Here is a 15,823-nt window from a genome sequence, read left to right as displayed (position 1 = left end):
CTGATGGTTTTGCTTTTAAAAAATTGTATCTGTTGCTGGCATTTAAAAAACTAGAAATTGTCTGTTAAAAACTCAGATTTCTGGATTCTCTTGAATAATCAGGCAATCCGGCAACAGTGGACCCGTGTTCTCCTATGGCCACCACAGCAGCTGGAGATAGCTGACCTGCGTTCAGTCAGGGCACTCAATGATTTCTAAAAGCATTTTATAGTCATCTCACTTAAATGTGTGCAGTCCCTAATCTATATCATTCATTCACTCATTCATTTATTTAAAAAAAAAAAATTAGGGGAGAGTTCCCTGGTGGCCTAGTGGTTAGGATTCCAGGCTTTCACTGTAGTGGCCTGGGTTCAATCCCTGGTCGGGGAACTGAGATCCCGCAAGCTGCACAGAGTGGCCAAAAAAAAAAAAAAAAAAAATTTAGTGAACACCTACCACCTGCCAGGCACTGAGAACACCACAGTGAGAATAACCAGTAGGGTTCCTGCTCTCAGAGGGTTACAATCTGGTATTGGAAACAGGCAATGCACAAGTGAATTAACAGTCAAAGAAGATAACATCAGCTCACATGAAGGGCTGTGAAGCCAATAAAGCAGAGCGTGGGGGGAGGGCTGGGGCCACAGCGGATAGGCTGGTCAGGGAGGGCCTGTCTGCCAAGGCGACTTTTGAGCTGAGTGATGATGACAAGGCAGAGGGAACAGCAAGTGCAAAAGCCCTGAGGCTGGAATGAACTTGGCTTGTCTGAGTAACACCGGAGAGTCCTATACTCGCCAACAGCCTCAGGAGCTCCCCTAACCTCTCAGCTGCGGCCACTGGGGCCCCTGCTGCCTCCGCCTCCCTACTGGTGCCCTAGTTCCCCCACCCTCTCCTTCTGTGCCCGTGTCCACCTGCAGGGGTGGGCAGAGATGAGGAGGCTACAGCCTGGGCTCAGGAGGGTGGGTAGGGATGTTGGCTGCAGGAATGACAAGAGAGATAGCTGGAGAGTGGGAAAGGGTGAGATAGGTGTACTTACGGTGGAGAGGAAGGGGAGGGATCAGGGCAATGATCTCGGACCCTGAGCTGCACTTCCTTAAAGCCTCAGGGGGCCGGGGCTGTGTAGGACTGTCACTCTGGATGGGTACTGACCCTACAAGTCCCCTCACTTCAGGACATCTTTAACTCTTCCTGTTTTAGTCACCTAAGTTTTCTGTCTGACCCATAGGCATTTGTCTCTGAGACCCCCAGGCTGGAAGGGGGACGAGTGATCTCTAAGGCCAGATGCCTTTTTAAAAAATAATTAATTAATTAATTAATTAATTAATTAATTAATTTTTGGCTGCGTTGGGACTTTGTGCTGTGCACGGGCTTTCTCTAGTTGTGGCGAGCGGGAGCTACTCTTCATTGTGGTGCGCGGGCCTCTCATTGTGGTGGCTTCCCTTGTTGTGGAGCACGGGTTATAGGCACACAGACTTCGGTAGTTGTGGCACGTGGGCTCAGTAGTTGTGGCTCGTGGGCTCTAGAGCACAGGCTCAGTAGTTGTGGTGGACGGGCTTAGTTGCTCCGCGGCATGTGGGATCTTCCCGGACCAGGGCTCGAACCTGTGTCCCTCGCATTGGCAGGCGGATTCTTAACCACTGCTCCACCAGGGAAGCCCCAGATGCCTTTTTTCTCCTCTGTGCCCCCCTGGGCTATACCGAGGAGCCAGTTTGGAGGGCAGCGTGCAGGGAGAAGGAAGCTGTGAGCCCTCAGTGAGGCCGCCTCCTTGCAGGTGGCCGCAGGTACGAGGTGAGCTGGCTGCTGGGCGCTGCTGAGGCTGCACAGTGGGGCTCCAGACAAGGCCCCTGGGCTGGCACTCCAGATCACCTTTTCCTTTGCACTGGTTATTAAAAAAAAATAAGTGGGGCTTCCCTGGTGGCGCAGTGGTTGAGAATCTGCCTGCCAATGCAGGGGACACGGGTTCGAGCCCTGGTCTGGGAAGATCCCACATGCCGCGGAGCAACTAGGCCCGTGAGCCACAACTACTGAGCCTGCGCGTCTGGAGCCTGTGCCCCGCAACGGGAGGGGCCGCGATAGTGAAAGACCCGCGCACCGCGATGAAGAGCGGTCCCCGCACCGCGATGAAGAGTGGCCCCCGCTTGCCGCAACTGGAGAAAGCCCTCGCACGAACTGAAGACCCAACACAGCCAAAAATAAATAAATAAATAAATAAAGTAGCTATAAAAAAAAAAAAAAATTAAAAAAAAAAAAATAAGTGAAAAATCACTGAATGGCATCAATAAAGTTATAGATTGAGAATTTGCTTAGGCTATTTGGGGGTCAAGGACACCCTGTTTTTGTTCCCCATAACCCAGTTTATCAGTGTTGATTCATGTCCAGACGTTTGCTTGTCACACTGACACATTAAGTCAGCATGATTTTTGTGTTTTTTTAAAACAAGGGAATGAAAACCACAAATTCTGGGACAGTGGTTACACAAGGGGAGGGCTTGGGAAGCGAAGAGGGCTTTGTCCACGCCAAGTGGGCAGATAAGATGGGGAAGGACCCCATAGATCGGTAAGAGTCATGGCTCTTGGGTTCAGTGGTGGGCTCACAGATATTCATTATGTTAGTAAAAATAGCTAAAGAAGTAAGTGCCCAACTAGCTAAACGAAATAAAGTGGGACAGGCAATTCCCACTGATAACTATATGCCTTGACTCAAATGTTACTGTTAATTCAATTCAATATACCTGAGGTCCAATTAAAAAAATAAACAGACTACCTCTTTTTTTCTTTTTTTAAATTGTATTTTATGTTAGAGTGTAGTTGATTTACAATGTTGTGTTAGTTTCAGGTGTACAGCAAAGTGGTTCATATATATATATATATATATATATATATATATATATATATATATATATATATATATATATGCATTCTTTTTCAAATTATTTTCCTGTATAGGTTATTACAAAATATTGATTAGAATTCCCTGTGCTATACAGTAGGTCCTTAGTGATTATCTATTTTATATATAGTAGTATGTATTTGCCAATCTCAAACTCCTAATTTATCCTCCCCCGCCCACCTTTCCCCTTTGGTGACCATAAGTTTGTTTTTAAAGTCTGTGAGTCTGTTTCTGTTTTGTAGATAAGTTCATTTACCTCATTTTTAAAATTAGATTCCACATATGAGTGATATCATATAATATTTGTCTTTCTCTGTCTGACTTACTTCACTTAGTATCATAATCTCTAGGTCCATCCATGTTGCTGCAAATGGCATTATTTCATTCTTTTTTTATGGCTGAATATCTTTTTTCTTTTGAAAATACCTTTTTGTTGTGTTTTTGTAAGATGCTGTATATTTACTCATTGTAAAAATTCAGACAAGGCAAAAAGATACAGAGAATAAAAATTGCTCAGCATTTACTACCTAAAGATAAAACCAATTGTCCAAAATGTCTGTAAGTGTCTTTCTAGATCTCTTTCTGAGCATAATTTGATCAGTGAGATCATACTTCCCACCCACCTTTTTTGGTGCTAGAATTCATGCAGTTAAACTTTTGTGTTTTACAGACAGGGAGATGGAGATGCAGAGAGAAGTGATCTGCCAATGGCCACATTTTGAAATATAGGACCCCAAACAGCATCTCTCACAGAAAGGTGCATGGACAGACCTTTTTACTTTTAATACTTATAAAAGAAATTTAATGAGAAAAACTGCCCATCAATATTGCGATTCAACAGACGTTATCACTTAAGATGAGACTAATGTAATTTATGCCATTAGTTGATGTAAAATAAAATGGGAAATAACTCATAGTGCAGGAAGATTACAAACATGAAAGACTGGCCTGGTCGTCTGAGATCTGAAAAACCTTGATGTAGAATTTTCGCCAGCAAATCTAGCCTCTTCTAATTGATGGTGGTTCTTCAGACTTTTACGATTTATTAGAAGTTCATAAACCAGACCAATGGGCAGACCAGTAAAATGGGTACATATTCCTACTGGACTAAAGAACTGAATTCCTCCTCCCTTCCTTTCCTTTCTTCTGTACAGAAAATTTTCCTCCAGGAGAGCCCTGTCATATACGTCAAGGCATTGAAAGACCCCAGCAAAACAGTGGTTTGGGGGGAGGCCACCTTGTCGTGGAGAAAGACCTGCCCCGGGATCGTCAATGGAGCCTTGGAGCTGGAGAAGAATGGACACACTCCTGAGGGGATGACCAGGGCTCAGCCTCCTCTGGGTGCCCTCAGGCCAGAGGACAAAGGGGACACCCAGGCCCCAGAGTTGCACAAGATAAACCGGGTGGTGTCAAAGGTAGCCTCATCTGGGCCATGCAGGCGGGTTGGCTGCCAGACTTTTGGGGCCTGAGGCTGGGAGATTGACCTGGCGCCCTGCCATTTCCTTGGCTAAAGACTGCCCTCTCCAAGATCTCCCTTTAAAATAGAAAATTTCCATGGAGAGAAAAAAGGAAAATTTCCATGGAGGGCAAATAGGAAGTCTTTCAAACTTAAGGGTAAATCGGTTGATCATCTAAACTTGTTTTGTAATAGCATGACAAATGGTGATGTTCCCTTTTAAACTTTTACATTTTGGCATGATATTTAAGAATACTGTGGGACCATGAGACAAAATTAAGTTGGACCACATTCTTTATATCTTACTTTTAAAGAAATAATTTTAATTTACTTTTTCCTAGTTGAAGATAGTAATTAGGTTTCTAAGCCGAATACTGTGTTTATTGGTGGCAGTGACACCAAAGATAGAGGCAATGGATAGAAGTTTTTAAACTGGAAAGAAAACATGAATTACACTACGTTTTCAAAGTCTCTTGTAATTATTTAGGCTATAACAAAATTTGATTCATCTGTCTTATTCCACTGCTAGTCTTTTAAATATGTCTTTAACACAGTGTATCCTTTAATTCTTCATTAAAATGGATGTAAGTGGATGTTTCAAAGTCATCTAAAAAAACAAAACCAAAAACAAACAAACAAACAAAAAACAGAACAGCAAGCTGTGTGTGCGCTGGTCTTTGGAGGGACCAAGGATATGGGGAACGAGACTAAACTAACATTTATTAAGTTCCTAGTGTGTGCCAAGCACTGTGCTACGTGTTTCAATTTGGTTATTCTGTGAACTGACATCATTTGGCTTCTTCTCTGACTAATATTTGCAAGGGCTGGCTTCCTTGCTCTGTCCAAATCTCTTCTCTTCTCTAGTATCTATTAATATCTGGTAAAATATTATAGATATTAATGTGTAATAATAATATAGATATAGAATGTAGACATTGATCTATAGCTAAGATAGACATATCTAAAACAGGTATAAATATCTAATAGTAATCAATATAGACATCTAAGAGTAATAAATATTAATAGTAATATCAATTAATATGAATATCTAATGTCAATTAGATATCTATACTTTCCCCCTTGGTGATCACCTGCAGTCCCACGGCTCTAAGTTCCGTCTCTATGGTATTATCTCTAGCCTTGAAGTCTCCTCTGAGCTCCAGGCTCAACTGTCTATTTACTATCTCCCCTTCAATGCCTACCAAACATTTCAGACAAAACAAGACCGAAAAAGAACTCTTGGTTTTCACCCTCTCCGACCCATTCCCCATGTCTTCCCCATCTCAGGAGGTGGCATCACCATCTTTCCAGTGGTCGAGGTCCTGGAAGTCAAACTTGATTCCTGTCTTTTCCTCCCACCAATCCAGTCCGTCAGCAAGGCCTGGCAGCTCTGCTTCAGCATCTCTCCCGGACCAGCCTCCTCTCACCACAGCCCCCTCCACTGCCCTAGCCCCAGCCACCAGCATGCCATGCCCAGCTCCTCTAAGAGACCCCTTCCCAGCCTCTCTGCTTCCACTTTTGCCCTCTTACAGTCCATTACACACAGTGGACAGAGGGAGCTTTCTAAAACAAACCAATTCAAGTCACTCTCCTGCGGTGGTCCGAGCGCAGGTTGGAAAAGAATTTCCAGGCACAAGGCAGAATGTAGGGAAGATAGAGTTTATTAAAGAGAAGGGTCGCTGCAAGAACAGCGGGCTGACTTCCCGGTAGCCAGGGAAGGTCGACCATGAGCATGGGTTGCTTGTCTCTTTTTATAGCCAGGGAACCTGCAAGTCATCTGCTGACTGGGCAGAGTATGTATACTTTTCAGTGTGCTGAGCGGGAGCAAAACGGGGCAAATGTCTTTCCTTATATGGGATGGGAAAGGGACGGGGCATGCTGCTTGGGAGGGCTCTGGGACATTGCAATGGTCACGTTGTGACAGAGTGATAGGAGTCTGTTACTCTTTGTTCTGGCAATATTGGCCCTTTGAGTTTATCTTGTTCTTTGTCCTTGGAGCACATCACATCTCCTGCTTAAACCAATTCAAGTCACTCTCCTGCTTAAGCCCTTCAGTGACTTTCCACTGCACTTAGGATAGAGTCCAGGTCTCCCTGAGCACCTGCCCACATCTCCAAGCTCGTCTCCCATTCATTCCCTCCACACCAGCCCTCTCACTGCTCTTTGGCAGCCAACCTTGTTCCTGTCTCAGGACCTTTGCTCCTGCTGTTCCCACGGTGTGAAACCTCCAGATCTTCCTATATCTCTCTCCTTCTTGTCATTCAGGTCTCAGCTGCAATGACACGAGCTTTTAAGAAGCCTTCCCTGACCAGCTCATCTAACATTGCTCCAACTGTCTGTCATGGTAGCCAATTTCATTTTACTTATATCACTTACCACCATCTGAAATTATTTATTTGCTTTCTTATTTATTTCATGGGTTGTCTCTCCCCACTAGTTGTAAGCTTAATGAGAGTTCTTTTCTTCATTACTTGGTACACAGAAGAAATGCACATGACTATTTGATGGATGAATGAATGAATAAATGAATGAATGTATGCTCAAATTGGTGAGGTTGGTTTCGTTATCTCTATTTTACAGATGAAGAAACCGAGGCACAGAAAGTGTGAGTGACTTGCCCAGGAACATAGACTAGAACAGATGCAGATCTGGAATTTGGGTTTCTTGCCTGACAGGACCATCTAGCCATGATTCCTCTCCGCCACTCCCATGCTATTTCCTTCCTCTGAGGTTGCCCCATCCCACCTGTACAGACCAGCCTCTGAGCTCCTCTTGAGCTTTGTTTGTCTGAGGGGCCTTGGGGGTGCATGTGGGTATTTTGTTTTCTGTTTGTCATTTTGTGTTCAGACAATAGACCCGCCCTGGGTGAGTCACCTGTCCCAACGCCGGTCTGTCCTCCTTGGCTTTGCAGGGGACCATGTTAGGGGTCTGTGGCAACACAGGGAACGGCAAGAGCAGCCTGTTGTCAGACATCCTGGGGGAGGTAAGTGTCTTGTGGCCCATGCACGTCCACCCCCAGGAGGACCAGGGGCTCCCAGGCTCCAGTTCCCCCAGTAAGTCGCACCACCACTTTCTTCCATGAAGGAGTCTAAGCCAATAGAGTTTTTATAAATTGAAAACAGTTGAGCATGCACCGAGGGGGGAGGTGAGTTATGAACGTGCTTCCCTTTCACCCTCCAACTGGGGGTACTGTCTCTTAGGACACCTGGAGATCCATCCTCATCTGTTCTCCATGCTTTCCCCACCCTGTGTTGTAATCAACCAGCTACCAAGGTGACGATACAGGGCATCTCAACATTTAATATGATAACAAAAATCATCTCACGAAGCCAGACTCAGAGTGGGACACGTGTCCCTTGGGAGACAGCATCGGGAGTGAACTGTGGGGGGAGAGAGAAGGAGAAGGAGAAGGAGGGAGGGAGGGGCTGAGGAGAGGAGGCCTGCGGATGGGATGGGACGGTCTCAGTCCCCCTCCAGCAGCAGAATTCACATGCCTGCCGGGGGCCCTGCCATTGAGATCTGAACCACCTAACTGCATTGCCTCTGGACATTCTGGAGGTCGGCTTCGTCTGCAGCTGTGCAGGCATGTGGCTCAGCCCACCCCAGTTTCCAAAAAAACCAACCCATTTCCCCAAAACATTTGAGGTCATGTTGCACACCTCCTAGAGAACAACACCGTAAAGCGGCCACGACCCCTGGAATATGTGTATGGCTCCCTCCCCACTGGGGTCTCGCCAGCACTTCCATATTCAGCCTCAGTCTCACCCCATCCTGGGGCTTCTCTCCCTCCCCATCCCTATTTTTCCCATCGTCCCTCCTTCCCAGTGGTTGGAAAAACTAGCTGGTGTCCTTCCTTTACTGTGCTTCTCCCTCAGCTCCTCCTTCTGAATGTCCATAGCCAAACTCATCGCCTACTAGGAAAGTGGCCATGTTGTCAATAGCAGTTCTCTGCTAATACATCAGTCTGATGGTTCATTTGTTTGGCTCCACATGTGATGGCCTTTCCCCAACTTCTTTGCAGCTGGGGAGAAGAAAGATTCCACCTTTTTTTTTTGACTGTAAAAATAGTTTGAATAGTACTTGCATGCCAGGCCCTGTGGTCAGAGCTTCCCATTGTTTTCCTTCGACCTGAAAGCAACCCCATGAGGAAGGCACAGACATTAAGGTCAGTTTATATACGTGTAAATGAGGTTGAGAGAGGTGACTTGCCCAAGGTCACCAGCAGGTGAGAGGGGGAGCCGGGGCTGACACCGGGTCTAGCTGACGTCAGAGCTCTGCTTCTCATCATGGCTATGTTTCCTGGCGGCTTCCATTCAGGGCCGCCTTTCTACATGGCCAGGGGCATGTCAGTTTCCTCTTCAAATGAACCAGTCACTTTCCTTCCAATAAAGGAAAACAAAAAGATGTCATTTTAAAGTTTTGTTCTTATTAAATTAAAGCCTGTCTTCAAATCAGAAGTAGGGAGCACAGGATAAGAAAGAGAAAGAAGTACACGATGATGAGGTCCTCTGCTGGGGTCATGGGCATGAGGGTTATGGCCTTGATTTTTTTTAATGTGTGCTTTTAAATTTATTATACAGAAAAGCAGGAAGAACACTACAGTAAAGACCCGTATACCCACCACCGAGGTTCAAGAGTTGATATAAGGTTTGCATATTTGCCACATCTATGTAGAAACATACTTTGTAGAAGTATTTTAAATTACAGAGATTATGACACTTTTCCCACTAAATACTTCATCATGATGTCCAAAAAATAAGGGCATTTTCCCATCTAACCATGATGACATTATCACACCTAACAAACTAGTAATAATTCTGTGATATCCAGGGATAGACAGAGATGGCCTGGAACTTTCCATCTCACGGCGAACATCAGGGAGGCACTCCTTGCTAGGGATTGGGGCTGGGGAAATAAGAGAAAAAAGTATGGGGTGACTTCAATGCAAACCTTGGATTCAGTCACAGCAGGAATAGGTCTGGCTTCACTCCAAATACTGCCCCACGTCCTCAGACCTTCCCTCAGCCTCACCAGTGGGCCTGGCAGGACCGTGTTAAGATCCCGTTTACATGGGAGAGCCCCCAGGCTCCCGGAGCACAGTGGGGCCCTGGGCACTGTGTCTGCTGAGCCAGGCGGGGTCTGTGCCCTGGTTGCCCTGGTCCTGAGGCTAGACTCACTCCACCGCAGACGCACTTGCTGGAGGGCTCGGTGAGGGTGCACGGAGGCCTGGCCTATGTCCCCCCGCAGGCCTGGATCATGGGGGAAGCATTTGGGGAAACATTCTCACAGGAAGCCAGTACGACAAGGCCCGGTAAGCTTCCGGGAGGGGTAGGGCTGGACGTCGGGGTGTGTGGCTGGTTTGCGGAGGGACCCCTCGTTGCTAAGAGTGACTTGACAACTGCTAACTCTGGCTGTGTGCTCACTTATATGCACCCCTGTGTTTCCTTCTCACCGGGAAAGAAATATTCTTACCATACCCATTTTCTAGGCAAGTCAGGTGAGGCCCCAAGAGGTGAAATAATTTGTCCAAAATCATTCAGCTGCTAGGATATGACGGAGCCAGAATTTGAACCCAGTTGCTTTCAGAAACTTCAGGCTTAACTCTTATGCTATTTTGGCTCAAAATAACCCTCCCCTTCCAAAAATGTTACTTTAAAACTTTGCGTTAATTAATTCCTAACCCCTAAGTCAAAACGTAAAACACATGGGGTGATGAAGTTGTGCAACATAGAGGGAAGGAGATTGGATTCACAGCCCAGCGGGCCGCCCGCCTCCCACCCGCACCCCTCCTTGCGCTTTGCGGCCTCTCCCTCCCAGGATCCCGGGGTGGACCTGCTCGAGACACGCACTTGGAAATCGTGAGTGAAGTCTAGTCAGTGGAGGATCCAGGGAAAGTGCCCTGATTGCTGCAGCTGTGCTTCCGACTCTGCTGGACTCTGGCCTCCTTCGACTGTTGGCTTGATTTTGCAACATGCCCCTTGTAACAGTGCTGAGGGGCACAGATATGCGGGTGTATAAATCGGTCATCTCCAGCCAGTTGTCCTGCGGGCTCCTCAACATCAGGTCCAATGCCGACTCCTGAGGACCCTGCTAACCCCGCCCCCACCCCGCCTGCTCCTCTTCTCAAATTCCCAGTTAAGCTTAACGGCATCACTGAACTGTGCATCCCAAGGAGCCTGACGCCTCCGCCTCTGATACCTTCCACATCTAACTGGTCAGCAACCCTGGACGACTCCACCTCCTAAAAAGCTCTTGTATTTCCCTTCTCTTCTCCATCTCCACTGCCAGTTCTGGGCTGTGACCTCCTGCTTAAACTGTGCCCACCGCCCCTGCCCTTGGCTCCCTGTCTCTAGCCTTCGCCCTCTCTGTTCCTCTCTGTGCACCGCCGCCAGGGCAGTTGTCCTAAAAGACAGCTCTCATCTTGTCGCTGCTCAGCTTTCAGACTGATATGACTCATAGAGCAGTTTTGAAATATCTGTCAAAAATAAAAATGCACCAACTTTTGACTCAGAAAATCCACAGCTAGATGTTTAATGCATAGATTATGTCACCCATGAACACCAAGACCCATGTACAAGAATGTTCACATTGAATTATTCAGGGTAGCAAAAGATTAGAAACAACCCAAATGTCCAGCATTAGGGCACTGGTTAAACAATTTATGGCGCATCCATATAATGGAATACTGTAGTGTCATTAAAACAGTATAAACCTCTTGCATCTCCCTCCCTCCCACCCTCCCTATCCCAGATATGGGAACATATGTATATGTATAACTGATTCACTTTGTTATAAAGCAGAAACTAACACACCATTGTAAAGCAATTATACTCCAATAAAGATGTTAAAAAAAAAGTAAATTAATTAATTAAATAAATTTTAAAAAGAAAAAAAAACAGTATAAACCTATATCTGCTGCACGTATACATATATCACTAGATTATTTCTGAATATGTGCATAGGAAACTCTATTAGTGACTGATTCCGAGGAAAGCAACTAAGGGTCAAAGATGTGAGGGAGACTCGCTTTTCACCTTTTCTTCTTTTTGTTCTGTTCAAATATTTACCAAGCGCACGTGCTGGATTAAAAGAAATGAAGGGAGGAAGGAAATGAAAAAAGCCTCCTGTGGTTTACCATTAAATGGAGGATCAAGACCAAATTTCTCAGCATGGAATGCAAGCCTTTCCCTTCCAAACCTGGGAAGGCTGGAGGGCCTGCGGCCCGGCCACTTGTCTCTTTAGCTCCCTGTCCTTCTCAGGTACCTCCAGGGGCTCCACTGCTGCTCCCTGAACCACGACCTGGAAATTCTGCCCTTCAGAGGCACGACGGAGGTGAGCAGGAGGAGAGCGTCCCCCAGCCCTGTTGTGACAGAGCCTCTGTCATGGTGTTCTGGGGTCCCCAGCCTGCCTCCCTGGGTAGGTAGAGGAGGGACCCTGGCTCTTCCTTCCCAAAGCAGCCCAAGCTGGCTCTGCAGCCTCAGAGCCTCCCACACCGAGGGAGGGAAGTTGGGGCTCATCTGACCTTGGGAGCTGACAAAGAGGCTATCTTGCCCCACAAGGGTGGGAGCTGACCTCAGACTTTTCCTTCTGAAGCAAGAGTGGAGACCCTGTGAAGATAAGAAGCTTCCCATCGTCCCCCTTTGCCCCACCCACTGCCCTGCTCCTCTCTGGCAGCGCTTCCTTTGACAGTGGGAATGACAACCATGGCCCCACCACTGGCAGTGTCAGTTCTGACTGCTGCGTTGTCCTGATAACTCTCCATCTTGCACATCTGTAGCCACCTTTATTCCACATAAGACATCCGTAGGATAAAAGCGATATTGTTGTCTTGATTTTGTTATCTAATAATAGATAGATTATCTTACTGCATTCAAGGTACTATTCTAGCAACTCTAATGTATTGTCTTAGTTAAGCCTCAGATGACCCTAGGAGGTCAGTTCTTTTATTATCCTTCCTTTAAGGATGGGCGTGTTCACCCTGGAGGGCAGAGAGCTCAGCTGTCTTGTTCAGGGTCGTCTTTTCAGTAGGAAGAACCAGGTCTGGTCTGTAAAATGCATCAATAATAGTACTGAGCTCATCAGGATGATGTGAAGTTTAAGTGAGTTGATACATACATGCTTTGAACTGTGCCTCGCATAGTGTAGGTGTTACGCTCTCATTAGAGGAACACAGTAGGCATTTATTCAGTCTTTGCTGAGTGAGTAGGGAAACTGAGCCTTGCCCAGGTCAAGCAGCTTATCTATGGTCACATGGTGAACTGGAAGCGGAGCAGTGACAACTGGTCACCCTGCTGTTCTTTAAACTCTGCTTCTTCTCTACAGAGTCTCCAGAGTTCATGATAGAGCAGGGATAGGACTTAGACCTTGGCTGCCTCGTCCTCAGAGCCTGGCTGAGGGATGGGCCGGCCGGTAGCTGCCTGGGGTGCCACTCTGCTAGGGGACCCCAGACATTCTGCCCAGTGATTCTGGTTTGTGCCCTCGACTCCTGACATGACGGGTGTCATGGAAGGTGGCCCTTCCCAGGGCAGCTACAGCAGAGCCTGCCCACCACCACAGCTATGGTGCAAACAGTCTTGGGCAATACCCCAATCCCAGGCCAGTGGTCCTCCCAGTTGATGGTTGCAGTCAACGGAGATTTAAAACATGGATAAGATGTAAGAAGGTGCTGTTACTTGGGAATAAATGATTTACTTTACAAACTAAATTGTTAAAAGTTTAATACGCCTTCTGAGAAGCTGACTGATTTAGAAAAATTGTAACTAATTATGAATTACGAATTTTAGTTAACTGAAAATCAGTTTTTTCATCCCCTACTAAGCAGATTTTCAAAAATATTTTTTAAATACCAAGGGTGCCAAATCATTAGGTGTCCAGGAGTGTGCATCGATGGGGCTCAGTCTGTCCACCTGCCCACCTGGCTGGTGGGAGCACACCTGGCTGGGTCACGCTCTAGACACAGTGCCTTTGGCTGCCTGTCCGCAGATCGGGAGCAGGACCTCAACCTCTGGGGGGGGCAGAAGCAGAGGATCAGGCTGGCCCGAGCTGTCTACTCTGACCACGAGCTTTACCTGCTGGACGACCCCCTGTCGGCCGTGGACACCCACGTGGGGAAGCACACCTTTGAGGGGTGCATTAACAAGGTGCTCAGGGGGAAGACCAACATCCTGGTGACCCACCAGCTGCAGGTGACCACCCTCCCAGGGCTCTGGCCGTGATTGGCAGATAATGTAGCTCCTCAAGCCCCTGCCATCTCAGTGTGATCAATAACAGCCTCCCAGAAGCTACCCCTTAATCTCAGACAGACCCCGAAGTCAGGGAGGACTTGATTTCCTCTGCTTTCCACGTGGAGAAGATAGGCTGGTAGAAATTGAAACCAAATTTTAAGGTCTCCTTTATTTTCAAAATTGTATGGGTGGCCACTGCTTTTGAAGTTACAGAAAAAAAGAAAACAATCCCTGAGAGAAGAATTTCCCAAGTCTCACATTCTTCCATCAAGTGCAGTGGCTCTGCTGGGTGCTGCCTCTCACGGGTCCTTTTCCCTAGATATGTTCATACCTGGTTTTGGCCTTAAGACCCTATTATTATTTCTCCCTCTTCTTCTATTTTGGCTTTACTATTTTTTTTTAAATTAATTAATTTATTTTCGGCTGTGTTGGGTCTTCGTTTCTGTGCGAGGGCTTTCTCCAGTTGCGGCAAGTGGGGGCCACTCTTCATCGCAGTGCGCAGGCCTCTCACTGTCGTGGCCTCTCGTTGCGGAGCACAGGCTCCAGACGCGCAGGCTCAGTAGTTGTGGCTCACGGGCCTAGTTGCTCCGCGGCATGTGGGATCTTCCCAGACCAGGGCTCGAACCTGTGTCCCCTGCATCGGCAGGCAGACCCTCAACCACTGCGCCACCAGGGAAGCCCTGGCTTTACTATTTTTGGGTATAAAATATTTAAGACATAAGAACAGGTTAGAAAATAATCTAATGAAAGCCCATGTATCTACCACCCAGATGACACAGTCCAAAGTTGACAGCCCTCAATTACACTCCCTTCCCTCCTTCCTGCCCCACTCACTCAGCTGTTCATTGTTCCCGTGTATGTCTTCACACTTTTACAACATACATATGAATCTCCAGATGTGAGCAAGTGTCCTTTCGCATATTTAAAAACTTTATGTAATTGACATTTTCCTTTCTGTGTCCTTCGGTAATTTGCTTTTCTACTCAACTTTATATTTTTAAGAACTTCCATGTGAATACATGGAATTTTATTTCATTCTCACTTGCATTGTATTCCAAAATCTGAATATTCCAGAATTTATTTCTCCAGGATGGACATTTAGGTTGTTTCCCATTTTTCACGTTTACAAGAAATGCTTCAACATACATGCTTCTACACGTGTTTTTACGCACGTGTTTGAGAGGGCTTTTTTTAGGGTAGTGTTTTAGGAGTAGAATTATTGGTTCATAATTCTTCAAAAATCTTTAACTTTACTAGATATTGTCAAATTGTCTTTCAAAGTAGATGTACCAGTCTACAGCCCCTCCCCGCCCCGAACTTTATAAGAGTTCCGCTTACCCCAGCCATTACCAACACCTGGGGTTGTCCAGTGTTTAAGTTTTTGCCAAACTGGTGGCATAAAATATCTTGTCATGATTTAAATTTACATTTTCCTTTTGAATAGTGAAGTTGAATAGCTTTTTGTATGCTTACTGAAGACCTTATTTCTTCTGACTCTTCAGTATTTAGAGTTTTGCGACCAGATCATTTTGTTAGAAGACGGGAAAATCTGTGAAAAAGGAATTCACAGTGAGTTAATACAGAAGAAGGGGCGATATGCCCAGCTCATCCAGAAGATGCACGGGGAAGCCATACAGGTGATTTCCACCCCACCCCGCTCTCACTCCTGACCCAACGCGGAGGACCACCCCCTGCATCCACATCTTGTGTTTTCTCCCCAGGGCATGTTGCAGGGCATAGCAAAGGCAGCAGAAGAACTACAGGTGGAAGGTCAGGCCCAGACCACTTGTCCAGAAGAGCTTCTCAATGAAAATGCTGGTAAAAGTGCTGGGGAACAGAGTGAGAACCTCTGCCTGCCTGCATCTTCCAGAGGCCCTGGCATTTCCTCCTGGATGAGAGACCAGGCCATGTCACATTGAACGGGGTCCCAGACATTGCACATACAGGCTACAGATCCAAGTATTTGAGGGCTGTGGGGCATGAACTGTGCTGGTCAGGAGGCCTGAAGCGTCCAGGAAGTGAGTGTTGGTGGGGAAACAGCTGAGCGTGTGCAGAGGCAGAGGCAGGATGGGGGTAGCTTTGACCTCGAGTGGCTCAAATTTAAAACTTTGCAAGGCATCCGGACCATTAATTCATTACACATTTTTTTTGAGAGCAAAGGTATTGAAAGTTAGAAATGAATTGGGCCCAGTCCTAGGCATCCAGAAGCTGGATGTCATATAGTTGTAAGGGTACACTGGGTCACTAGCTGGGTGGGAGCAGGCCAGAGAATGAGATA

General features: G+C 46.5%; 1 protein-coding gene across 1 annotated transcript in view; it reads left to right on the top strand.

The window, feature by feature from the left end:
• ABCC11 (ATP binding cassette subfamily C member 11) overlaps positions 1-15,823 on the top strand; it is a 54,073-nt gene that overhangs the window by 19,609 nt on the left and 18,641 nt on the right. The window contains 8 exon segments of the mRNA XM_036832322.1: positions 4,020-4,280; positions 7,233-7,304; positions 9,509-9,578; positions 9,581-9,632; positions 11,581-11,657; positions 13,304-13,506; positions 15,048-15,182; positions 15,267-15,363. Of these exon segments, the coding sequence (XP_036688217.1) occupies positions 4,020-4,280; positions 7,233-7,304; positions 9,509-9,578; positions 9,581-9,632; positions 11,581-11,657; positions 13,304-13,506; positions 15,048-15,182; positions 15,267-15,363 (967 nt within the window).

Source organism: Balaenoptera musculus, chromosome 19 (assembly GCF_009873245.2).
Source record: "Balaenoptera musculus isolate JJ_BM4_2016_0621 chromosome 19, mBalMus1.pri.v3, whole genome shotgun sequence".
NCBI lineage: Eukaryota > Metazoa > Chordata > Mammalia > Artiodactyla > Balaenopteridae > Balaenoptera > Balaenoptera musculus.
The sequence above is the reverse complement of the archived record's forward strand: the minus strand, read 5'-3'. Positions and strand labels throughout refer to the sequence as shown.